Here is a 27,636-nt window from a genome sequence, read left to right on the forward strand (position 1 = left end):
TAATGCCTGAGTTGTATATTACTGTTTTTTTTTCCTTCATGAAATAAAAAGTGTGGTGATGAATAAAAAGCGTGTTGTAAATCGTTTTGAGAATCTAGCCCACAAACCTCTCTCATCGTGTCAGGAAGCTGGGTTAACAGCAACAAAGGAAAAAATAATTATTAGAAAAACCAAATTAATAAAACATTCAATTTATATTTCTAGTGGAAACGATGAAAAAGACAGGACACAGACAGTTTCTTTTATTCTTGTATTATTTTATTCTCTCTTTCTCTCTCTCTCTCTCTCTCTCTCTCTCTCTCTCACTATATATATATATATATATATATATATATATATATATATATATATATATATGTAATTTTTTTTCTTCAGCTTTACCGACTTGAGATAATTAGTATTATTTGTCCTTTGACACAGATCAGTGTGAAGAGCCTATGAATGCTGACAGTCTCTCAGTGTTGAAGGCTTTTAGAGAAAGGAGACAGACATCCAGTCGCCTATTATGAGGACAGGGATCTTCAGCCTCCTCGCATTGTGCCTGATCTGCACTAAGTGGAACTGCCTCTTTGGTTTCTAATGCTTGGGCAGTGAGTGGATAGATGCTGAAAGGTGACAGGTGCGCTGTACTACAGGGGGGTACCAGTGCCATGCCTGTTTCCTTCTCTATGTCAGGCAGGTGGTGTATGGGCAGAGGCAGGAGGAGATCTGTTGTATGGGTCTCTCTAACCACAGGCAAGTAGACTCATGCAACACAGGGTTGGGTTTAGGACATGATACTTGCACATGGTGGGAGATTAAGGATTAAAAAAAACCTTTCTGTCTGGAGAATTTGAAAAAACATTAACAAACACCATATAACTTGGGGAAACTGTCAAACCTTTTTCATGCTGCTTGCTCTTTAATGAATTCTTTGATACTTGCAAATAATGTGATATAAACTACTTAATGAGTCCAGAGAAACTGGTGTTACTGTAAATAGTCTTGAGAAAATGTTTGGTCCACAGTCTGGTGCTGCTGTAAGCATGGTAATCATGGTAATCATGGTAGAGATTTTAATAGACATGGAAAACCAGGGTGAATGATGGTAAATGCATAGTATAATCATGGGAAAAGCATGGGAAAACTGCAAACAATAGCACCTTATATTACATTATTTTGCTTGGACAGAAGTCTTCTCTGAGACAGAAGTCTTCTCTGTACTTCTAAGACATCTCAAAATCTTAAATCTTTGTAAGTTACTGCTGCAAAATAATTTCACAAGGCACCAAAAAGGCCCTCCGCAGTCCTGTGGCATACCTATGGATTCAGGGTCCATCTCGGTCCCTTTCGAATTTCATTTATTCCAACAGCTTGTAATTGCATTTTAATAGACAATTAAAACCTAGCCATAAATCACCTCAAAGGACTAGAAATAGGTATTGGAATTACATTTATGTCAACCCACAGCTTTAACCCTTTACCAGTTCAGAGAGGATCTCCCAACGTCCTTCAGATTTTCCAGCTGGTTGGAGAGGGATGACAGGTCCTGATATGACAGCTCTGTTACATGCGGGCCTTACTAACAGAGAAGGCAGTTTCACGCTGGCCAGATCAGCATGTAACAAATAGAGACAAGTATGTCATCCGAAGTCACAGGTTACAGAGCTGGTCCAAGCTAGTCTCTCTCTCTCTCTCTCTCTCTCTCTCTCTCTCTCTCTCTCTCTCTCTCTCTCTCTCTCTCTCTCTCTCTCTCTCCTCTGTTAGGATTCTTTAAGCCAGCTTGTAGCCAGGTAAGGTCTGGTATAAACAGATGTATAGATACTCGCTCAGTATCAGAGTAGTAGAACGCAGAGCCACTCAGAAGGATTGCAAACATTAAATATTACAATAAAATCAATTACAATGGCATTTTGAAGCTACAATTTTAAGCATTGTAATTCCTGTAAAATGTCAGCATCCTGTGTGTCTTTCATGGGGGGGTGCATTTAAAAAATACAAAACAAAGCTGAGTTAATTCATGGAATGATCTTTTAGAGAGAGTTGGTGCAGCCGAGTGCGTGCAGACACAGCCTCTGAAGAACTTTGCCAAAGGAACTGTTTAGATCTAGATCCTATTTATTTTTAAATTACAGGTCCTGGAAACGACGCGCTTTCTCTTCTTTTGATAGCTTATCAAGATTGAATCCAAAATGTCACATTAATGGAGTAAGATTAAATTCTGAATGCCCTTCATCCTAGCCTGACATTTAACACCTTTTGGATTTTTGGGGGGGGGTGTCTAAATGTGATGGATGTTTTTTGTTTTTTTTAATACAATAATAATAGAGGTACAGATTCAGTGGAGGTTCAGCTAGGTTCAAGACATAGTATCTCTTGTAAAGCGCTCTGTGTTATGCTTGCATGAAAGAAACCATGGCAGATTGCACAGTATTGTGCTGTATTGTACTGGGTTGCACCTCCTGCAGCAGGATAATACAGCACAGCCAATGCATAGAATGATTTGGAGTCTATTTACAGATTGTATAATAACTGGATTGGAGGGCATATTAGAGATCTCACGGCTGGATTGAAGTGGGTTTACACAGAATATAATGGCTGGATTGGGGATGTATTACAAACTGCATAATAGCTCTTTCTCAAACACATAGCCATGTAAAGAAGCCCCTTCACGTTAAGGTTTTGAAACATAAGTGCTTTGCATAATGGAAATGACCCATATAAAGCAAAAATAAAGCAGCGTGTGAATTCCTATATATACAGCACAATATTGCTTCCCATAATTTTTGTTGTTGGAGATCAAGACAGTGCCATATATTATTGTGAAGTGTTTTTGTGATGCGTCTGCTTGTGTGTGGTAGATGGCGTGCACATTAGAGTGGTTCGATGTGCAGGGTGGTAGTTATGATAATGTGTATTCCTCTGAAGAGCAGCACGCTGCCTTCCTCCTCATCATTATTTGGACACATTGCTGAGCAGCTTCCCTGCCTCAAAATACCTGCTTTGCATCAGCAGCTCTGTTATTAGGGTTGAATTGCAATTTGGCCCGATAAAGATACAGTGCGGGGTGACTATAAAGTCACTTGGCCACTTTTGCAATGCCTAAATAACCAACGGTGAACCGATGCTTTTTCTCGAACACAACTCCATCAAAATTTCATTTTTTACACTGCCTGCACTCTAATAGTAGGCAATTACTTTTGTATTCTCTCCTGGCTGTGAAATAAGTTTATATTGCTGGGAACATTCTCCAGCCCAGGAGCTCATAGAACAGGAATTCCATGGGCCCCTTGAGTGCTTCTGAGCAAGAAGCGTAAGGGGGAACGGATTGCTTTAATAAGATGTGGGCCTATTATACTGTGCAAGATTGCCCCTGAACACTTACTTTAGACTTGATTGGGGCTAACTTATGTGTAATCAATACAACAGGACTTCCTGTCACTCCAGTCCGATCAACCACACAGCGCTCTATCACTGCAGTCACATTACACATTAAAAGCATGAAAGATGCAGCCAAAATTGAAATAAATGTCTGATGAAATTAACTTTTTAATACATACTACTTTATAGTTATATATATATCTATATATATATATATATATTATAAGATATATCATATATATATATATATATATATATATATATAAGGAGGAGAACAGACGATGTTCCTTTGACACTGTTCTGACTAATTTGCAGAAACTACATTTTTCCAATGATTTGAACTTGGACTCCCAGTCTGGTGTTTAAGCTTCAAGTGGATACAGCTAGCTATAGCAATCACTATACACTTACCAAGTGATCTGTAACGGCAATGCAGATTCAAAGGCTAGAAGGGGAGAGGAGGTTTAGGGAAGTGCGCACTGTGTTTAAGCATTGTTTGATCATCGTTATTGGCAGCACGATTACCTCTGGTCCTCTTCAATGCATTCTTTGATAGCTTTGGTACCTGCTGCTTTGTTGAAACAGGACAGGAGGTTAAACCGAGACGTGTAATTAGCAGTTTTGAGGGAGGTGTGGTGTGAATATTTAGCCCTTATTTTTTTTTTTTTTTTATTTTAAAAGCACTGTGACCACCACAGTCACTTGACAGGCACCCACCTGTAGAACTAATAGGAGGTTAGGTTGATATAGGATGTATTTTTTTACCAGATAAGGACTGGTTTTCAAGGCAAGCTATATTCATAAGGGCTAATTGTGCTGGTACAGTAACTGCACTGCAATATCAGGCATTTACTGAAGCATTCTGCAGTGTTATGGTACTACATAGTACATTATGTATGTGTATGTTGGTAAATCCAAGGCAGAACACTGACAGTTACAAACCTTTGTAGCTGGCAAAACCCAAATTAACATCTACTGTAACCTATGTTTAATTAAGACATTTATAAAATACACGTTTGGAGGGAGCAGGTAGTGAGCAGTCCTTTTAATTGACATAGACTTCAGGTTACTCAGCGTAGTGCTAATTTTGCATGGGGTTAGCCTATATAAGCATGTCAAGTTCTGCCTGTGACTGTATAATGGAAATGGAACTGAGATGGGTACTGCTGCCTCCTGGGGCCACCTAGTGCTGGGTTCCGTCAGCTTGACCTCCGTGCTCTGTTCTGTTGATTCACTACAAGCCAATAGCAGGAAATGCGTGTTTGCCATGTTCTGTGCATTGCTGTATAGAGGGGAAGGGGTTGATAAACAGCAGCGAAGATGCAGGGGGGAGGAGCCCTCCCACTGTTTAATGCACAGCGCTTACCGGGCACTCGCGAGCCATTCAAAAAGAACGAGAGCAAAGCAAGGGAGGTTCAGAGCCTTATTATTCCGCTCTCGACCCCCCTGATCTCTATAAAGGTACTCTGCATGTTACTTCAGTCTGTGGGTTAACCCCTTGGGTTCAAGTTATTTCTAAATGCTTAGATGAGTGCCGACTCTCTTTAAACTCTTTAAATCCACTTTCTTATAAGTTGTATTCACCTTAGGGTTACCATATGACTGCAGGTCCACTAGGACAGTTTGGGACAGTTCAGGCTTTTCAACTGTATTGGAATCAATAAATGAAAATTTTCTACCATAGCAATTGGTAACATTTGCAGACATCAAATTAGTTTCCTTACAATATAACCCGCTATAAATCTGGGTCCTTTGTCCCTCATAAACCAGCAAATGCGTGCTTTTGTTCCCATCTCTGTACCTGTTTCGAGTGTCATTAAAGCAGTTACAGTAGAGTGTGTTTGTTAGAGTCACGATATTCCTTTCTGTTCTAGGGTGATGAATTTGATGGTGAAGAAGGAGCTCAGACGAAATCCACCAGTCAGCAGCTGCAGCTGACTTTCGTAGACGATCCCAACTTTAAAAACCAGGTCAACTACTCCAGCACCGCTGTGCAGATCCCCACTGATATCTACAAGGGCTGTAAGTGCTGTGCAAAGGAACTTTTTAGTGTCCTCGTTTGGGAATTAATAAGAAAATGCCAGTTTTCTGTTAATATCTGAGCGCTGTTGGAAGCCAGTAATGTTGGGTGAGTTAGTTGTGTGGGCTCCTCACTCTCACCTATGTGAAGTCACTGAGACCTATTATTGAATAGTTGCACCCAACTCTCAAAGAGCTTACAAAATTAACATCTGTGAACCACATGTCCACACGCATCAGCATGCTTTGTTGCAGGCTGTGAGATTTTCACATTTTCTTTACATTCTCCAGTTTGGCCATTCAGTGTGTAAGACAATCCTTGTTGGATAAAGAAAGCCTGGCCTGGAGTTAGCTGTAGAGCAACAGAGAGAAGCTGTAGTGCTAGAAACCGCTTATTGATTCTTTTTTTTTTTCTTTTTCTTTTTGAAAGTGAAACAAGACCGTTGCAGTGTCCTGTCTGGGACCGTCGCCATTACTGAGATTGAAACTGCTTCCTTAGCACCATAATGAACCGTTTTATGAATCATTATTTCAGCGATGATTAACTGGCAAGTCTCAAAACTTTCTAATTAGCTCAGGTCAAACATTCACTCGTCTTCTTTTCTAATTATCAATGCTTATTAAAACAAACAAAAAAAAAACACTTTTCTTGAAAAATAAATTGGGACTGGAGCTGTGAGCAAATAATGAAAAGAACCCAGAGGGTGCTGCTTGACAGCGAGTTTAGGGAATGCAAATGTTTTGTGGCCTAGGATTGAGTGGGTAGATAATGGAGAGTAGCAACTTCTCAGCTCAGAATAATCTGTTAATCGGATAAAGCCACGATTCCATTCTTGTTGAGGTCCCTATGCACTGAAGCACTAGTTAAAGCATTGTACATTGAAGCAGATGCAACAATGATATGCTTCCCTACCTCACTTTTCCACAGACTTAAGGGGTGTTTATATATATAATTATATATATATATATATATATATATATATATATATATATATATATATATATATATATATATATATATATATATATATATATATATATGTTAGTAAGCACGTATTTGTTTTTGTCTCTTAGTACACATGAAAACAATTCCTATGTAATTCTCACGCTTTAAAGAAGCTTTACTGCATGTGCAATTTCCTGTTGAATGAAATGTAATTAGTTTACTTTGTTTCGCGTACAGTTCCTGTTTCAGATTCTGTTTCGTGTCTCCTGTATGATTCTCGATGGTTGTTTCTGCTTGGTTCACGATATCCTTGGTTTCACCGTCAACAAGTGATGTTCTACAAAACAAAAAACACCCCTAAAAGAAATGGTTTTTCCATCATCTTAACAAACAGAGGCTTGTGCCCTAGAGTGCTAATGGCCAGCATCCAGATTGCTTTGTGCATTTCATTGTGTCACTGCACCCACTGGGTCTTTTGTTGTGACTCTGATAAATGTATTCAAGCCAATTAATAGCATAACATATTCAGCAGTCAGGGGGAAATAATTAAACACAAGTTGTAAAGGGCAGCTGGCCACATAATGCATAAGGAATCTTAACTAGTAATAGACCGACGTGTTGCGAATCTGGGTTCAGTTATGGCTAAGGCCACCTTATGGTTACTTTTCTTATGTTCCTGTTTGAAAGTCTATCGCAAAGGGTCCTGGACTGCAAAAGGGTCTTGGACTGCAAAATGGGAAGACTGTCATTCAGTTAAAATAGCACTAAAAAAAAAACCAGCAACCCCAAAAAAACATCCTGTTACTAAGACTAAATGAACACCCATGCTGTCAGGCCATGATATTATGAGTTAAACTTATAGGGCTTATTTTAGTGCTTTTGTTCTCCATGAGAGAGAGTGAGAGTGAGAGCGAGAGTGAGAGACATAAGATCCAGCTTTCAGGGACTGATTTAAAATCGCAAGCAAAATGGTGCAGAGTATTGAGCGGATTGTGAACGGTGACTGGAGAATGTCGTTTCTTCCTCTATGGCTGCTGATTTGGGTAACGTTTTCGGGACGGGGGGTAATTCTCTGACCTCTCGCCTGTGGCACTCAGCTTTTTATTTATACCCTCATAGAAACTTTACATTAAGTATCACTCATTTCTGTGCATTTACTTACCAGTTACTTCATAAATACATGTGTACTTACACATAATTACAGTGTTGTATGCATAGTTACAATGTACTTAATGTGTAAATCTTTTTTATACACAGTTGTATTAGAAAAAGGTTAGGGATAGTGTTAGGGTTATATTGTTACAAAAAGATTAAGTGCACATTGTATTTACTAAGTAACTACTATGTAATTAACTGTGTTGTTGTAATAATGAGTTGGCCTCTCTGATGAGGGCTGTGTATTTTTTGACTGTTGGAAGTTCTAGACGCCTCTGCGTTCACAATCCCCTTTTTGAAACGTTAGATTGCACTCCTCGTCGGCTGAGTAACTGATCGGAGAGAGTGCTGACTTGTCGGATGTTTTGCAGTGAGCTTTTGGCAGAGATTATACATTTGCAACGTGACACAGACACATGACTAGCAAGCTCTGTAAACACGTTCTTTCTATTCTTTCTCCTTTTCATCTAATTCTTCTTGAACTGTATATCGCTCCTAATGCTTTGCTGCCAACTGTAATATATTGTATACAGCGTGAGCCTTTACCACTTATGTCAAAGAAAACTAGAAACACAATTGTATGGTAGTTTAGATGGGAAATCGCTATGTTATTAAACATAGATGTATAGCCTTGTTAGTTATGCAAGCAGGGGACTTGCATTGCATTACCCATCAGACCAAAAAATGATCTATTTATCAGGAAAGTGTTTAGAGCACAAGCTTGCAAGTATGAAAGCTGATCTAAAGGTTTATAATGATGGTTACTCAAAGTTATATCATGGGCATACCTCTCAACTGCTGATCACTAACATAGAGTCCTACATTCTGTATCAAGGGGCAGCTATTGGAAAAAGGGGCGTCAAGTGCGTTTGGGGAGGTTTTGAAATAGGTACTTTTCCACTTGATCTCCCCAACTATACTGTAACACCCCCCTTGCCCAAACCAGGCCCCGCTCTCGACCCAGTGAAGGGGCACTATCAGTCCTCCAAGCGCTAATTAAAACATTGAATTCAACACCCACCACTTCACCCACCACTAAACACCCAAATTACATTTTATTTGTTTATTATGTACGGTGTCGCCTTTAATTTAAAACGCAATCAGTCCAGAGAAAGAAGGCTTATTTATTATTTATCAGTTTTAACTCCTCTCTTATTTCTAGAGAGTGTGTGTGTGCGTTTGTGTTTGTGTGACGAATACTGATTTACGGAGTGCAGATAGCAAACAATTAGAGACGGAAGAGGAAAATAGTGCCGTTTGTCAAATCTGCTGACACTTTGCTTGCCTTCTAAACTGACATTAAAATATACGTTTTCTTTTCTCAACAACAACAACACAGGAAGAAGGAATTGATAAAGTGGGGTACAGTTGACCTTGTGTAGAAGAGGTGTATGTTCAGTGTCTGGAACAGCATTGTAACTCACGCCAAGAAATGAATAGTGCTTAGATAGTGTTAGGAAAACCAAGTGTAAGCAGAGCTCACAAAGTTTCACACACACGCACTTGAGATCTCATACCATCTCCATACCTGAGCTTTCTCTCAGAACATTAGGAAGCCAATCATCTGATTTCTGTTTATCCCCTGGTGCCACATTGGTTGTGTCTAACGATAAATGTTTAAGCTATATGTGTGTAACTTTTGAATATTGAATTCAATAAATTGAAGCATACTTGCGTAGCAATTGGTATTGTGTGCATTTACAGACGCCACATTAGTTTCCTTACAGACCAGTCCTGGGCTTCTCAGCCAGGGAGTCTGCCCCCCTGTGCTGAACTGTGCTGAAGTGTTTGATGGCTGTCCACTAAGGCTTAAAGTTGAGGCTGTGAAGCTCATTGAGTTCGAGACCTACTGTAAGCTAGATTTGAACCAAGCTGTCCTGGGAGGAAAAGCTATTGAATGAATCTAACTGTAACCACACCCAATAGTAATACAGTTTTGGATTTTGTCTGCTGTTTGCTATGTCATTGTCCCCTAACATTTCAAGTCCCTCTAATTATGTAGTTTTCTATATAAGCTAAAAATAAATTAAAAAAAGACCGCAGACAAGAACAAAACAACCAAAAAAAAAAAAAATAACTAAAACAAGGAAAAAGGAGTCAGAGAAAATTTCAAATGAATAAATCAAACGAAAGGAGTTTGCTTGCGTCTCCTTATCTTGAAAAGCTTGTATTTCTTGTTATAAGATAGCTTATAATGAAAAAGAAACCCTGAAAACATAGCAGCCCAGCTCTCTCTTTCTTCTTTTTAAAGGATTAATTCCATGACTTTGGGCCTAGGTGTTGTCCCGAGCAGAAAAAAAAAATCTCTTTACCCGAATGCTTGGTAAATGCTGCCATTTTTAATCTCCTTCTCAACAGATTAGACGCCTTTCAAACAAACCATGTGTAGAATCTCCACATCTATGTCAAGCCGATGTACAGGACTCAAGAGCAATGGGTTCCTGTAGACCCGGGGGGGTCCGTGTGAGCCAACAGGTTCCTTCTGTCAGACAGAGACACAGGCGAGGAGAGCGTGGCAGGGGGGTCATTACTACTGCTGCTGCAGTCTGGGGGTGACTCCTTGCACATTGTTGTTGGCAAAAAAAAGAGAGATTTTGTAATGACGGCTTTTGGTGACACTTTTTGAAGTCTGTTTTGATGGATTAAATGTAATTTGATATTAATGGTCTAGATTGTCTAACCCATGGGTTCTTGTGTGGGCCAATAACAAAAACCAACAGTAAAACACTAAAGAAGAAAAAATAGGATTCAAGCAGGATGATGTGACAAAAAAATAAAAAGCATGGTTGAGATACTGACATCGCGGGATACGGCAAAGGTGATGCGTTTCTTGTAAACACTGCAAGGTGCTGTGTAACATTTTAAGAGCGCTGCAGATTGAAGAACCCACTGACTCTCAACACTTTAATGAACTTCAAAAGGGATTCACAAGACTGATTGTAGTCTAAGTGCTGAATAATTTACGACCACCCCCATCCTCGCTTGACACAACTATAAATTACACACGGGCCCCGTACCAGGAATGAGAAGGAACCCATCAAGCCAGAGCCCCGTACCAGGAATGAGAAGGAACCCATCAAGCCAGAGGCTGACTTTTTAAGGAAAACACGGCTCTGAGCTGTGGAGTTCAGACGTTCCTCTCAGTGACAGAACAAATTTATTTTACATCTGCTCTGCACCTCCAGTCCAGCTGCCGGAACAGAAAAAGGGTGTGCTCAGAATTCACTATTATATACTGGCGGGGGGGGGGGGGCAGAGCTAGAAGGCTTGCACAAGCACTTTAGGAAGACATTGTATAAAAAAAACCTGTTACTAAAAACAATATATTAAAAACCTATGAAGCTGAGCATCTCATTAACGTAGTGCATTGATATCCTGCTTTGTTGATCTGTTGAGCTTAGAAAAAGGGCCCAAATATTGACACACCTTGAACTCAGAGAGACATTGTTTTGGGGGACTGACGAAAGAGCTTGAGTGAATTGATCATACAGGGGAAAATGTATATCAAGAGAACCTGTCAGGAGGCATTCAGTGTGTGTGTGTGTGTGTGTGTGTGTGTGTGTGTGTGTGTGTGTGTGCATTTTGGCTTTCTAAAATAAATTGTATACCGTTTATGGACATAACAAGGAAGTCGGGACATTAGCCTTAATTCTAGTATTGTTAATAAAAGCTGCTATTTTCTGCTTCTGATTGTCCATCATATACAGGCACTGTGATGGAGTGAGGAGAAACCCTTTCATTCTTTATACTCACATGACTTGCCTCCTATCAGGGGGTCCAATCACGGTCCAATTCCACTCCTGGTTTAGCAGGTACAATGAGATCAGGGTCTGGATGGAGGTTTCATTGGTTCAATTAAACAATTTAGAACAGGGTTGGAGTAAAGACCAGGACTGGAAGGGCCAACTTTGGCCACACCTGCCTTATATGAACTATTGAGGTAGAGAAGGTTTTAGTGCTCAAAAGAAGCAGCATTTTGATCCAGAGACAAACACTTGACAAGAAAGTTAAAGAGAAAGACCCCGAGCCGCATTCTAGTTGACAGACCGTAACCAGAGCAGTCATTGAGAGTCCAGAGCCCACCGGATCATGAGAACTGATTTATTAGTCATTTAAACAAGAAAGAAAAGTCTTGCATAATAATGCAGCAGCTTATCTCTCAGACCACGAGGTTGCATCATTCCAGCTTCCTAATTAAATCAGAAAGCATACAAACACAGATTTCTGCTTTCAGAGCTCAGCGTATTCCTTTCCGTTTAATCAAGTCAGTATTTATGGTTTGATTACAGTACACACCATTCAACTTTTAGTCTGAAAACCTGCTCGGTATTAGTTTAAATCAAAGTGCAATTAAAATGAAAAGAAATGCAAATGTAGTACACTGTATTTCAAAAACAAACAAGTCAAGAAAAATCCCAAATTATTGGATGCACATTAATGTGCAATGTTAACATGTAGAAAACAGAAAGTACTGATTAGAGATAAAACCTCAGAATGGAGTGTGGTAACCAACGGTGTACCACAGGGATCAGTATTAGGTCCTCTGCTATTCCTAATCTACATTAATGATTTAGATTCTGGTATAGTAAGCAAACTTGTTAAATTTGCAGACGACACAAAAGTAGGAGGAGTGGCAAACACTGTTGCAGCAGCAAAGGTCATTCAAAATGATCTAGACAAGATTCAGAACTGGGCAAACACATGGCAAATGACATTTAATAGAGAGAAGTGTAAGGTACTGCACCCAGGCAATAAAAATGTGCATTATAAATACCATATGGGAGATACTGAAATTGAAGAAGAAATCTATGAAAAAGAGGAGTTTCTGCTGACTCAGAATTGTCTTCATCTAGACAAAAAAGGCCAACAAGGTTCTCGGATATATTGTGAAAAGTGTTGAATTTAGGTCAAGGGAAGTAATGTTAAAACTGTACAATGCATCATTTTGAATATTGTGTTCAGTTCTGGTCACCTCTCTCCAAAAAGGGTATTGCTGCTCTAGAAAAGAGTGCAAAGAAGAGTGACCAGAATTATTCCGGATTTAAAAGGCATATCATATGCAGACAGGCTAAAAGAATTGAATCTATTCAGTCTTGAACAAAGAAGGCTACGCGGCAACGTAATTCAAGCATTCAAAATTCTAAAAGGTATTGACAATGTCGACCCAAGGGACTTTTTCAACCTAAAAAAAAGAAACAAGGACCAGGGGTAATGGAGATTAGACAAAGGGGCATTCAGAACAGAAAATAGAAGACACTTTTTTACACAAAGAATTGTGAGGGTCTGGAACCAACTCCCCTGTAATGTTGTTGAAGCTGACACCTTGGGATCCTTCAAGAAGCTGCTTGATGAGATTCTGGGATCAATAAGCTACTAACAACCAAACGAGCAAAATGGGCTGAATGGCCTCCTCTCATTTGTAAACTTTCTTCTATTCTTATGTCCTTATGGATGCTGCTGTGCGCAGTTGTGTCTTGCGTTGTAGATCGCCATTAAACAGAGATTTCACTTTCATCACTGTCTAATAGTTTTAGTTTTCATAAAATAAAACATTCTAACCATTGATAAATTACCAAATTAAGAAGCCAACAGACATGGGTTTCTTATGATTTACATCCATTTCCATCAATCCTGAGTCATACTGAATTTCCTTCCCATACTATTAAATATTTAACCTTTTTTATTATTATTAAATGTACAGGAAATTAATTTTTAAAAAGACATCACGGAAAAGCAGATCTGGTTTAGCTTGCAAGCTTTTAAAACATTGGAATGTGTGATTGAATGGTAGATGAATTTATAAAAGCAATGCAAAGAGCTTTTTCAAATGAAATGTATGGAAATGGGTGGGAATGCAGTGGCATCTCAAAGGTTACATACGTGTTTTCCTGCTTATTGGATTTAATATGGAATATGTTTAGTTCTCAGCTGACTAATGGTTTTAACTGCAAATGAAACAAAGAGACTACGGTATTCTTCAAATCAAAATTTCTAAAATATGGTTATTACTGTTTGTCATTTTTAACAATGTTTTACCAAACTTATAATATACATCTATACAGTGGCATTTTTAAATACATGTGTCCTATTGTATTGTTTGTATAGTTGTATTGTCTCTTTAAACCATTTTTATTACAGATTATGTGGATTTATACACTAACATAATTTGATCAGTATTGAAGCATGTATTTGAGTATATACACACCAGACAGGAATGACTTGATCTATGTTATTTTTTGTACTTATTTATGCATTTTGCTCCACAAGCAGTAAATTAGATAGTAGGCATCAATATTTAAATAGTTTTATGTACTCCTGTAAATTACAAATGAAGAAGAGAAGCCAGTTCATTGACCCTATAGGAACACAATTATTCTGCATTTGGAGTTTGCCCCAAGTTACCCTGGCAGGGGTGATTCTGGTTGACTATCTGTGCGGGTATGTTTCAGCTGCGGTCATCCTGAATGAGTTGAACTGGACAGCCGCTCTGGAGGAGGTGTTCATACAGAATCGTAACGAAGACCCGTCCCTGCTCTGGCAGGTGTTCGGCAGTGCAACGGGACTGACCCGCTATTACCCAGGTAAGGCGAACCCAGTCGGGTCAGCTAAACTGGCCCACAGATTCATCTGATAGTTTCGTTTTTTCTGGCAGCGCAGCCTAGATTGATTCATATTGGTTAACCCTGCCCCCCAATAGTGACTTCTTAAGAAGCGTTGAGATCCTGTGTCAGCGGATTACTTGCTATTTAATTTCCAGACTATATCATGCACTGTTTTACAGATTGTAGGATACTTGCTACATGTGGTATACTGATGTCATTGTAGGAGAGATCATGTTATACATGCCGTCCGCAATATAGTCTGAACATTTTGGTAACTGCTTACTGTCTGATTGAGAGGAATTACAAAATGTATTGCAGACACAAGCTTCTCTCTCTCCCTCTCTCTCTCTCTCTCTCTCTCTCTCTCTCTCTCTCTCTCTCTCTCTCTCTCTCTCTCTCTCTATCTCTGTGTCTCTCTCTCTCTATCTCTGTGTCTCTCTCTCTCACTATCTCATTCTTGCCCCCTTCCCTCATTCTCTCTGTTATAATCATTCTGTCTCTCTCTCACTCTTTCATTCTTGCTCCCCTCCCTCGTTCTCTGTGTTATAATCATTCTGTGTTTTTATTCGACAGCCACCCCATGGAAACCGCCCAATAAGATTGACCTGTATGACGTCCGAAGGAGACCCTGGTGAGCAGCCTTTATTACTGCTATTGATAATGCAACTGAACCCATGCACTGGTGTTATAATAATTATACGCAGAGCACAAAACCTGTGATAGGGCACTGGGGCGATTAATCGATCATGACAATCAATTCCCTGTAATGAGTATGAATTCCAAAGCATTTGTTGTTTGTTGTTGGTTCTCTTTTGAAGTCGATTCATCCCAGAGGGTTCTTTTTATTGCCATTTCTGTGTTGTTTCAGACGGAAGGCTTCAGCCTTCATTGCTTGCTTGCTGTCGGCCCCTCATTTTTCACACGTGCTGAATAAATCACATGATTTGTATGTCCTGCAGTAACAGGCAGGGCTCCAGCCTGTAGGGCTGTCAATCTGTCACCTTCCAGGAGTTTGAAATTCATTCCGGAACCTGCACTTGCTGTATGTTGGCTCTGGTAGAAGAAGGGCTTACATATTCAAATCTGTCATTATTGTAACATCCCCAGTGGTGTGTTCTAGTGCAGGACAGCAGGGGTCCAATCCCATTTCATACTGTCAACAAAAATAATTACGTGTCTCTCACATGTCGAAGAAATTGCAGAAAATGTAAAATAAAATTATGAATGCACAGATGTGTCCACTGAAACTTCACACAAAAAGTGAGTCTAGAAACATTATCTTAGGTAAAACTGTGCTTTGAAAAACCCAATTCGAACCCTCTCCAACACAGTTCAAAATGGTTTTATGGACCGCAGTTTTTATTTAATTAATCAAAATTGGCTTTAAAAGCAGTGCTTTACAAAGCATTTCTGGAAGAAGTCCTTAATGTTCTGTGGATGGAGCCCATACAATTTACAAGGACAACCGACTCCTTTTTACAGATGGGGCGAAATCATCCATTCCTCTACTGGGATTTAGCCGAGACCCGCTGTTCTTCTATGAGAATGCCATGGGTTCTTTATTGCACCCCTATTGAGCTGGAAGCTTTTCTCAGCACTGCTTCTCCATCGAGGTCCCCTATCTGCAGATTGACTTTCACCATTGTTACCAGACAGTGCTTGTATGAAATGTATCATTTGTGCCTTTGCTTCATCATGCTATTCTTAAAGTGTTATACACTTTGCTAGGCTTAGTATACCTCTCAGTATACTTGACTGTTCAGTGTACATACTGCCCACTTAATAGGCTGCCAGGGTCCCAGGGCAAAGTGACTCCTGCTGTTTAGATTCCTCACCCTGCTAGGGCTGGAAACATCACCGGCATAGTCACTCTGCTGGAGAGGTTTGCCCGAGTAGCACTATTGCTTTCCTCTGTCAGCCTTGCTATGGTAACGCTGCTAGCTTTCTGCGCACTGCAGCTCAGCAACACAGAAAAGAAGAATTGCACTCTGCTGCCAAACACATGCTGGCGCAACACTGAGAAATCACCCCCCCCCTTTTTTTTTATGCTTGCAAGTGGTTTCAATCCTGTCTGCTAGAGAGAGTAAAGGCTGACTCTTATTTTCATAGAATTCACTGTGCAGGGTTGCAAGTAGGTCAGCGGGAGTAAGGAATACAATGGTACTTTCTTCCAGCCCCCTAACAGCTCTTTGAAGTAACAGCTATAAATCTGTCCTCTAGCACGCTTCCGTTTGCTATGCAAATCTCACACATGCAGTGTTGAAAGACACAGTAGCACACATTTCAATTGTTTAAAGCTGATCTCCATACTAGGATGAAGAAAGCTCTTGACTTGCTTGAACCCTAATGCCTCCTTTCCTTCTTTGCTTTTTTCCTTTGTCATGTTTCTTTCACGGTTGGATAACATGTGCTTCTTTGAAAACAGGCCATATGAGATCTGTGGTATAATTAATGCAAGTGTACTAGCTATAGTTTATTTAGCTACAACGACTCAAGTTCATCCATATGTGCAGAAACTAGCCTGAGTCAGTCCTGGCCTGTACTGCACTGCGCACATCCCTCATGTGTCTTGCCAGGTGCCAGTGGATGGAGTGTGTCCATGTTCTCCTTCTGTCCAGCCCAGTCCCTGCAGCACTCAGATTGATATGATAGGACTGGAGCCGATTGAGTAATTGCAATCTTGCGCTGTCTCAAAACAACTGGAGCCCTAAGGACCCAGTCTGTAGTCCCATAATGTCTGGAATGTTTTTGAAGGAATAACAACTTCCATCTGTTTTACTCTCTTAATACAGTACGTGGTTAGAAACACAAAAAGGGGGTGTTGTGCAGTTCTGGGAAGGAACGCTTTGTGTACATTCTGTAAGCTCTGTATTCCCAATATTAATTAGCAGGGTCTTTGCAGAAGTTGCCAAGCCAGAAATAAACCACTCTGATATTTGATTTAGGGGCTTTTAGGAAGTGTGCGTGTATATGAAGGAAACAGCAGAAATGAATGCTCAATCGTAAGGTATTTAGTAGTACTTAAAATGAAACAACTGTGTTTTGTCAGCGTCTTCTGTGTTTTATTACATAGGGCACTAGAATTTGTCCCGAGTCGTTCCCGAGTTTATGCTTCTTTATGTAGTCGTCATGATCAGTAAATGTCTAAGTTTAAACGGTAACAGTTTAGTGTTGTAATGAATGTAAACATGGCAGCCTTACTCATTAAATTATTAAAGCCCATTTTAATGGAATTTGCTGTTCATCGAACCTTACTCGAACCTTTTAGGAAAGATTAAAAGTTATTTCTCTATAAAGCTTGTCAGAGAATGTGTATAAATACAGTCTTAAAAAAAACAGTCTTGTGAACGAGTAGATTGGCAAAGGGAAAAAGAGGACAGAATATAGGACAGCGTACTCGTATAAGAAAACAAGTAACAATAAAAAACCCAAAATGCCAGCATGTAGGTTCAGGAGTATTTCCAGCGTATTCCAACTGTGCAGTACAGAGCAACCCTGCAAGAAAGAAAACGAGATTAAGACAATTAACCTGCCTCTGCCTAACTGTTCCCCCTGGGTACTTCTCCACCCTCGCCCCCCGCCCCTGCGGAAAATTAATGGTCTCTCTAACACAGTTAATTGTCTCCAATTGCTCCGACATTAATTATTAACATTTCTCAGTTTGAACGTCTGTGTACAGGCGAGTGCGAGCAGGGTTGAAGGGACAGAGGCTTCTGTTACCCAAGCGTTACAAAGAGTTCATTACCTCCCACATGCAATCCAGCATGCAGCCGTACAAGATATTGATTTTCACAAAAGTCAATCTTGTTTCTCTGTAAATATTTTGGACTCGAAAGCTAGTGGTCAATTCTGCAGAGAGCTGTTATTATTAATACTGGTGTAGAATTATTTCGCGCACAGCTGAGCTACAGAACTCAATCGCCTTTTATTTTTTTGTTAAAGTGAGTTGGGGGGCTCCTTAGCAGTGTTTTTGAACAGGGTTTGTTTTTGGAGAAAGTCCACAGCAAACAGATACTTTAAGGAAAACAGGTATAATGTGATCGAGTCGTAATTTTTAAAGCCCATGCCTTGCAGCTGTTTCAGCATAGTGCTTGATGCAGCTCAGGTAGCAGTTCCAGGGCTATGATATTCATTCAGATCAAGGTCTTCAGATTGACGCTGCAGAACCCAGGCAGCTGTCAAGGTCCGTCTTTTGAGCAGTTTATTTAAGTGATGATAATGGTGCCTTAAAAATAAAGACCTTGCAATGCAGTCATCTCTGAGTATAACTTTGCTGTGCCTGTAAAGCAAACTTACCATCTCAACCCCTCAGGTTATTGGGGCAGGGTGGAGAAATAAGTGCAAGGTGTTTTGCCCTCACAACCCCGTGAGGTGTCAGGCATGTGTCTTATACCTGTGTGCCACCCAGCTCCCTGTATTCGATGCCTCAAAGAGCTATCTAGATGCACAGTTTGCAAAGCTTCTGTTCTGCGCTTCTAGCTGATTAATGTCTATTAGAAGTCTGCAAATATGTGCACGCCCTCCGTTGAAATGATTCCATCTGCATTGCATTATGAAAGACACCCACCCCGTACTCAGCCAGACAGACACAGTCCGATGAATATTATTATTACTATTATTATGTGTGGCGTCAACAGCCCTGCCAGCTCTCACCCTCACTGGCCACCCTATCCATCGTGTTTCTGTTTAAATAAAAAGCCATTCATAAATGTTCTTTTTATTATTATTCCACAGAGCAAAGTCGTAAATCTAAAAAGTTTTTGTTTGTTTTGTTTGTTTTCCTCCAAAGTCATAAAACTATAAAGAGCTGAAAAAATGTGATTTTTGGAATGAGTTTTATTATTATTATTTTTATTATTATTATTATTATTATTATTATTATTATTATTATTAAAATTATAGCTGTTGTTTTTTTTTATATTCCTCCTCCACCTTCCCTTTAAAAAAAAAAAAAGTATTTTCAGAAAGTAAGCTCTCAATAAAAATAATAATAGTATTTTTATTTTACGGACATTTAGTGGGAATAGTGACCTTTGCCAGAACACTGCAGCAGCCTTTATCATCCCAGTGCCAGTGAGGGATAGTTTCTTCCCTTCGATTGTAATTTACAGTGTTTTATGTTGATTGTTCTAGTTATTTTTTTTTTCACATTTCAGATGTTAATCCCACCTCTGCTGAGAAAGCCCTGCTCACTGTCAGAGATACCAACCAACAACATGGAAAGGGCTGAAATCAAAAGCTGAGGGAACACAAAGCCACTTTGCAGCTTGGAACATGGTTTCAGGAGACTAGGTTTCAGGCCACTGCACAGAACACCAGGGGGGAATTAGGGTTTGATACAGCAAAGTGGCCTCAAACTAGGTCTCCTGGAACCAGATTTCAAGCCACTCTTTCTAAAATAGTCTCTTTGTGTTCCCTCAGCTTAAGAGACTGCAGACCACTGCTTAGCATATCCAGACTGCTTTCTCACACTTTCTCAACATAATACTCCAGTGCTTAGGTCCTTACATTGGTTACCAGTGAGTTACTGAATTGAGTTTAAAGTTACCATAATGATGTATAAATTCCTTCACAGATTAAAAGGCCGTCCTGTCTCAGCATATCAGCAGTTTACCGAAAGTGTTGCTCAAGTCCATTTTTAGCAGTACTGAAAGAATTAGTTTTGACGACATGTTCTTATGAACTTCATGTTAACATTGATTAGCACTCTTGCTTTGCATCTTTTGATTTGGTATGATAGAGTTACTGTATTTGAGCCCCGGGGGGATGAGTCAAGCCCCAGAGCTGAGAGATTATATGTATTAACGTGTTAGTGAGCTAGTTGGTTGCAGTGAATAAGCGTCAGTGTCGCGCATGTGAAATATGCCCTGGACACACCACTCCGCTTCCCAGGACCAGCTACCCATTCCATCTGCTCATCACCTGGCCCTGGCATTAGGAAAGGGAGGTAATGAAAGGGAAAAAATGCCATCGCTTGGCTGGAGCTGAGAGGTAATTACAATGTGGAGTCCAAGCAGAAACAACACATCTGGATTCCTGATTTTAATATGGAATGTAAAATGAGTACGAGGGATGGAGGGTCCCTTAACCCTTTATTCCCTGAAAAGGGAGATGCCCTTTGGATGAGGCTATGAATTACTGATCCTCTTTGTTTGGTCATCATTACTGCCTTCAACTGCAGCAAAGAACATCCAGTCCGGCACGCTCAATCCCACTGAAGATTGCTGTTGCATTGATACGTATTTAGCCCTCTCTATAAAGCAGGATTGTGCTGTTTTTTTTTTTTTTTATTCCCCTCTTAATTAGGATTTAGTAATTAAATTGATAAAAGTCATACCAATGTGCTTCATGTTTCCGGGCCCAATTCTGAAAGCCACACAGACGTATAGAGCTGAGGATAGTCTGCCTTTGATGTCCCACTGTCTATTATCAGAAATAATTGGATTTTTTTTTTCTCTCCCTCATTTTTTACCCTGGACATGCTCAGTTTATCCTGTGACACATGCTGGAGCAGCTATGGGTTACAGCTTCCCCTTTCAACACAGAGATTCAGAAGCAAACATAGTTTCACAGCTCAGCCACTTCACTGGGGGTTTAGGGGTAGGAGGCGCTGTAATGAGCAAAGTGAGAGCAGCAGAGAGGACATTATTTCAACAAGACTCTGCGTTGTCACGTGCTGTAACGACACTGACAAAGACACTTCTTTTTAGTATCCTTCTGCTTTATGATATTCATGTGAGCAGGCTTATTCATGTGAGCCTCGGCTTATTACCAAAACTCAAATATGACAGACTGCTTTTATCAGCTTATGATTTGGAGTTAATAGCTTTCAGAATCTAGACCAATTTGCTTTTTTCCAAAAACTACAGATTATCCAGCCTTTACTGCTAAAGTAAGTCAAAATAGCCATCTTGTGGATCTCAGCAAGTCATAGTCATAGTAAGCCATTCAATCGGCAGCCCTGTCGTAAATAAATACTGTAACATCCTGTATGGCTCGCTCTGGGTTCAGCTGGATGCTGGTCACTGACAGGTTCTGTTCATATTCTGGTATTTCCTATTTTGCAGGAACTATTTCAGGCAGAAGCTTTTTTCTGCACTGCTGTAGAATCAGCAAAGGCTTGTAGTTTTCGTCAATGGTGATGAGGTAGATCTGAGCTGGTTCTTTGACATCTAATCAGTTTCTTTCTCTGTGGTTTCCAGGTACATCCAGGGGGCTTCTTCTCCAAAGGACATGGTCATCATTGTGGACGTGTGAGTAACAAATAAGAACTTAACATCAAACTCTGTCCCTGTCCATATCCAAATTACACCCCTGGGCTTTCTGTTTGCAGGACAACAGCGACACACTCTCTGACATATAACAGTAAAACAGCCAAAGTACCAGCTCTGAAGACACTGTGAACATTGGCACAAGCTATATATTAGACGTAGGGAAAAAAGCAAAACCTCTCTATTGAGTTATGTACAGCACATCACAAATGCTCTTACATGGTAACTACTGGACAGGTGGAATTAGTGTGTAATTTCAGGGAAGTCAAACAGATCCATAGAGATGTAAGGTAGGAACCATTGGTAGTTACCCATGTGCTATAGCAGCGTGCAGTTAACAGTCATTTCAATTATGCTAATAAAAGTGTTTTGTTTTTTTTACATTAATATCATTTTGCACTATAAGAGCCAGCCTCCCAGCATGCCTGCATCCTTTCTCAAGGGAGCATGTGTTTGAAAGCAAGCTGCGGCTGTGTATTTCTAGGCTCTTGATGTTTTGAAAAGCAATGCTAGCCTTTTGCTGCTGTGCTGAGCTCCTTGCGCTGTGCTTGCAGGAGCGGCAGTGTCAGTGGCCTGACTCTGAAGCTGATGAAGAAATCGGTCGAAGAGATACTGGACACTCTCTCAGACGACGACTATGTCAACGTTGGGAAGGTAAGATCTCATTTCAGCACGTTCTTGGGAAGTACAACATGCCCTGTCCTGAATGAAGAGATTTCAAACCACGAGGTACGTAGCGCTTGTCTTGAACCATGCAACGTGCCTCAAATGCCCGGATAGAGCAGGTGTATATTCTGTGGGTGTACCCTTGAACTGTACCCCGATTCCCAGTATCAACACTTAAGCTTCACACACAGGATCATCAAGATTCATGAAGCATTTATTTAACTGCTTCCGAACGACTTGTTGTCAAGCATGCTTTCCTGTTTCACACAACGCACATGCTGTCCATAAACCCAACCCTTGCAATACAATAGTCTCATTTTATCCTTACCAGGAAGCAGTATGACAGTCGAACAGTACCAGCCAGTCCAAAGAGACAGGGCTTAACAGTTGATGTTTATCAATGGCTGGTGAACTGGACTGGTATTAAGGGATCATTACACTCTCCAAGCCCAAGCTTGGCTTTTCAGAGGCGCTGCCTCACAAGATGCCTATTTGTTCTAACTGGGATGGTGTTTTTTTGTGACGCCCATTAAGAACCCAGCTGAGACCACCCAAACCCGTTTCTCTTGGGACCCCTGCATCTATCCTCTCAATATTACCTTAGCATGGCATTCATAACCCGCTTCGAGTTTCAGTGGATAACTTATTGAGACGGGTAAACTCCTGCAATTTTAAGCAATTGTAGACACGAGGTTTAACATGGGTAAAATTGGCTGGAGATGAGTGGAGCGAGAGTGGCTCTATCAGCTGTCAAATAACAGGCTGATACAATTTCGCTGTCTTATTAGCACACAGAGTGGGGACTGGGCATGCCAACTGTCCTGTTGATGTGCAGCCTTTCTCCCACTTTGAAAGGCAGAAACAGCTTTTTAAACAAAATGACAAAGGATTTAATCTGTCCTTTTTAATTCCGATGAATACAAATGCAGCCGCAGCATGACAAATTGAGCTTTTTATTTTCCTGGTTTGTTTTGCAAGTAACTGTTTAATGCCCTGGCTCCGTTCAGTTTTACAGCTGCCAGCTTAAAAGTGTGTGTGTGCGTATGTCTCGCTGTCTGTGTGTGTGTGCAGAATCAAACATGCCTGGGACTGAGGGTGTATGGTTGAATGGATCAGGGTATCAGTTGGGACAGCACTGAGATCTTGCAGTTTGCAAGTCTCATTCTCAGCTCATGAAACTGATAGGCATCAGACACCCCAAAGTAATTGCAATCAGTTTTTCACAATTACTTGAAATTCTCTGCAAAAAGCAGATATGGTGAAAACGGGAATGGTGTGGTGAGAATATCTATCTGCTTGAGAATTATCAGCCTGCAGCACCGCGGGAAAGACCCTGCCATTGCAGAGGGAGTGCCATTAAAAGCATCTCTCTTTGATGGGGAGAATGTCGGCTTGCAGGCTGCAGTTTGATTAAGTTTCTTTCTCTCTCTCTCTCTCTCTCTCTCTCTCTCTCTCTAAATATATGTTTTCATAGTAACATGCTCTATGTTTTCATAGTAAAATATTGCTTATTTCACAACAAATAGGTACTTCAAGATATTCACGATTAAACATAATATTTATCGAAGCAGAACAAAGTTGCGTTGCCACATTCAAAAGTGATCATTTTCTCTACAGTTATTATATTAAAACAGTAAAATATCAGACAATTATCAAATGAAATGTGACATGAATAAATGTAAAAATAAAACCAGACACGTGAAATGTCCATCTTTGATGCAGCCGGTATCTTATTCGTTGAAGATATTTTAATGTAATCATGCATATCTTTGCAGAGTGTTCAATAATTTACCAGAAGCAAACTAAACCAGCTGCAGTGTTACAGGTAGTATGTCTATCAGGCAAACATTTACTTTATTTATTTTTAATTGATAAAAACATATGTATATGTATACTTTTCTGACAGAAATGGGAATTTTCACTGGGAATTGCATATTACACGGCGATGGGTAAATTTCACGGAAATCTTGTAGTCCGTGATAAACATGAAAAAACAACAGCCTTCCCCATTGCCTTTAAGAAAAATAATATAAAAACGGTGACCTGCAACAGAGAGTCTACAGCTACAGCAGTCCAGTCACACACACTCTCCTTGCTGGCCGAGACACGGGTGTATACATACATCGCACTGGACACTCTCTAAATTAAACTGAGGTACGGAGTGCTTGCTCTAATAACCGGAGAATCCAGCAGCTTCCTCGGTGGATGATAGCAGGCCCCGAGGAGTTGCTATAGAACAGAAACGCAGATTAGAAACCAGGGACTCGATTTACATTTTTGACACTTTTCCAAATTTCCTGGCTGCCTGTTGTCTGTGTTTTCAGACTGATATCTAGCACAAGCTCTTGTAACATCTGTTTCTGTGTGGTGTGTAACACCTAAGGCCATTAGCCAATCCTGTTAGTAAAAAAAAATAAATAAAAAAAAAAAGATCCAAATTCACTCTTCATACAGAGAAATGCATTTATGTTTTAATTCATCAATACAAGGCAGAACAATGAATGATGGTTCTAATTCTGTGTTATTGGTTGTTGGACTAGCCCCGCCCCTTGTATAGAATACATAATTAATGAGCAGCTCCCCCCTAACCAGTTAGGAGAGACTACAGTAGGAGTGGTTTAACTTGAGCACTTAACTGAGAAGAGACAGAGCCTTATTACTGTTGACTGCCCTTGTAGAGAAATAAAACTATAGTATCGTCCAAAAACACAATTTTTTCCCATAATATACTATAGCAAACAGTATGTCACATAACGCTGAGTTCACTGTGCTTGTACAGCACTATCAATGGTTAATGCACTTTGCTATGCTTTTGCCATGGCAAACCACAGTAAAGTTTTACAGTCGCAGACAAAAGTATTTGGGCAGTTTTAAAAAAAAGGAGAAAAAACACGAAGTGATTTCTATCATTTCTAACTGTTCCATTGAAAGATATACATTAAAGTGAAGATTCATCTTTCTAATAAAACAACAAATTATTACATAACATGCATCAAATGAAAAATAACATGCAAAATCTAATTTCATACTTTGACAAAAGTATTTGGGCAATCAACATATTTCGTGTGAAACCCATTCGTTGTTAATTATTGACAATTATTATGATTGAAAACTAGTACCTGATGATAGTCATCAAGTGCTGTAAAAGTACAGCAACAATCTCGAAATGGCAGTGGTACAACTAAACGAAGAAGGAGAAACTAACCGAAAAATAGCAGAAAGACTTGGTTTACTGAAAAGCACTGTGTGGACTATTACTGACAAACACAGGAGAGCAGGAACTATTGCAACTACCTCCAAGTGTGGAAGACCAAGAAAGATTTCTGCAAAATCTAGAAGAAGAATTGTTCGAGCAGCCCGGCAAAATCCTTGGATTACTGCAAAAGATTTGGCACAAGAATTGAGAGAAGATGGTCAAGAAATTCACAAGCAAACAATTCAGTGATACCTTAACAAGATGAGTGTCCATGGGCAAAAACCAAGGTGCAAACCTTTGTTAAAAATAATACACAAAAGAAAGCGATTTGGAGTTTTTCTTCCTCAAGCACTGGCCACCTTTATATTGTACAAGGATCAATGAATGCTGCAAAATATCAATACATTTTGCTACCCAGTGCTAGAAGCTTATTGGATGGAAGTTTGTATTATAGCAGGAAAATGACCCTAAGCATTCTACAAAGTCTACAAAGAATTTCTGAAAAAAAGGAAGTCATGGATTGACCATCACAGTCCCCAGACTTGAATCACATCGAGATGTTGTGGATTTATTTGAAGGCTGCTGTTGCAAAAAGGAAATCAAAGTTGATTAAAGAACTCAGAGCTGTATGTGTTGAAGAACGGGCAAAAATATCAAAGTACAAAAAAGGACTGCAAGCTGTAAACGAAGCAAAGGGTGGGCAAATATTTTTGTTAAAGTATGAAATTCGTTTTTGCATGTTATTTTTCATTTTATGCAGTAATTTGTTGTTTTAATTACAAAGTTGAATCTCTGCTTTAATTTATATCTTGAAATTGAACAGTTAGAAATTGTAGAAATCACTTTCTTTATAGGTTGAATCTTTTGTTTTTTAACTGCCCAAATACTTTTGTCTGCGACTGTGTATAAGACAGGGAGCTGGAGATATTGTTTTCAAAGACAAGCAAGAAACCGATTTTCTTTGTATGCCTTGGATAGGGGAAGCAATTTCAGCTGCTTGAGGACTTGTTTCACTCTCTTAGTTTTTGACAAGCCGACTCACACATTTAACAGATAAACCGCAAAATGCTTAATGGATTCTGAGAGGCACGTACCGGTGCACTTTGAGTGGGTCGAGGCAGCAAGGGGTTTGGTGAGCGGGCGCTAACATGACAGTTTGGAAAGTGGAATGGATGGGTGAGATTAAGAAGGTGATACAGCGTGTAAGTGATACTTACTCCCTTCATTTGCCTGTATAAATAGAAGCCACCTTGTGTCATGTGCTCTCGAGGCTCCTGCAGGGGCCTGGGCCCAATTGAAATTGACTGGAGACCAGATGTTTGACAAGTTTTGTCTGTGTTGTTTGTATGTTGGCTGTTTTCTCTCTTTTTTTTTTTTTTTTTTAAAGCAACATACAGGAATTGGCTTCCAGGTTCACATTTGTATTATTATTATTAGTTTATTTAGCAGACATCTTTATCCAAGGTGATTTACAGAGACTAGGGTGTGTGAACTATGCATCAGCTGCACAACAACGTCTCACTCGAAAGACGGAGCACAAGGAGGTTAAGTGACTTGCTCAGGGTCACACAGTGAGAGAGCCGGGATTTGAACCGGGGACCTCCTGGCTACATGCCTTTTTCTTTAACCACTGGACCACACAGCTCTCCTCTACAGGGACCTTTCTGTTCATCAGTTCTTAGATTGTCTTGTTGTTAAAATGGGATGATCGCCACCTTTAAGAGTTTAAGAATTATTTATTTTATTTTTTTTGTGTCGCCATTTGTTCCTTGTTCTGTTCTGTTTTATCGTTGTTTTATTTTGAAACTGGATTGGTTAAAAAATGTCTTATCTTTTATCTTTATTTTTTGCTTGCTTGTTGAAAGCGACAGTCCTGTAAGACCCGACTGATACAGCATTTGAAGAGTGCTTTGAAGTGCTCCGTTTTGAATGCATTCCAATCCGTCAAGTATACTTCAAATGCATTACCACAGTTCTGTGGGATTCACCTGTAAAGCAACAAGGGAGATCCACTCACCCCTCCCGCTAAGGTCCTTTGTTATAACATTGGCCTTGATTAAATCAAATGTATGGCATTTATGGTATGGCTATGGCAGCACCATAAACTGTGGTTGAATTCAGGTCACTGTATTAAATATAAAGTTATACATCCAGTCTTTTATAAGACAGGTATGTCTGATCTAACACTGCTTTTCTGATAATTAGGGAGAGCTCAGCTATTCACTCTTGACTTCCTGCCTGGACTGTTGTCATGTCTGATGTAAAGCTTTTATTCGGTCCTCATCCTGGCCCTGTTTCTTTCAGCACTGTTTCAGTTACCTGGCTACCACGCGCTGGCTCCTGTCTGCTATAAACCATTGTTGAAATGACTTTCAGCGAAACGGGCGCTGTCTCCAGCGCAGCTCAGAGAAATGGGTTCCC

At 39.9% G+C, this 27,636-nt stretch overlaps 1 protein-coding gene across 2 annotated transcripts in view; it reads left to right on the forward strand.

Annotated features, from left to right (window-relative positions):
• The window catches only part of LOC121328816 (voltage-dependent calcium channel subunit alpha-2/delta-2-like), a 185,657-nt gene that overhangs the window by 117,275 nt on the left and 40,746 nt on the right, over positions 1 to 27,636 (forward strand). For both annotated transcript variants that reach the window (XM_041273897.1, XM_041273898.1), the window contains exons 6-10: positions 5,235 to 5,382; positions 13,930 to 14,061; positions 14,656 to 14,713; positions 21,285 to 21,335; positions 21,908 to 22,007. In XM_041273897.1, the coding sequence (XP_041129831.1) occupies positions 5,235 to 5,382; positions 13,930 to 14,061; positions 14,656 to 14,713; positions 21,285 to 21,335; positions 21,908 to 22,007 (489 nt within the window). The remainder of the gene's footprint in view (positions 1 to 5,234; positions 5,383 to 13,929; positions 14,062 to 14,655; positions 14,714 to 21,284; positions 21,336 to 21,907; positions 22,008 to 27,636) is intronic.

Source organism: Polyodon spathula, chromosome 16 (genome assembly GCF_017654505.1).
Source record: "Polyodon spathula isolate WHYD16114869_AA chromosome 16, ASM1765450v1, whole genome shotgun sequence".
Classification (NCBI taxonomy): domain Eukaryota; kingdom Metazoa; phylum Chordata; class Actinopteri; order Acipenseriformes; family Polyodontidae; genus Polyodon; species Polyodon spathula.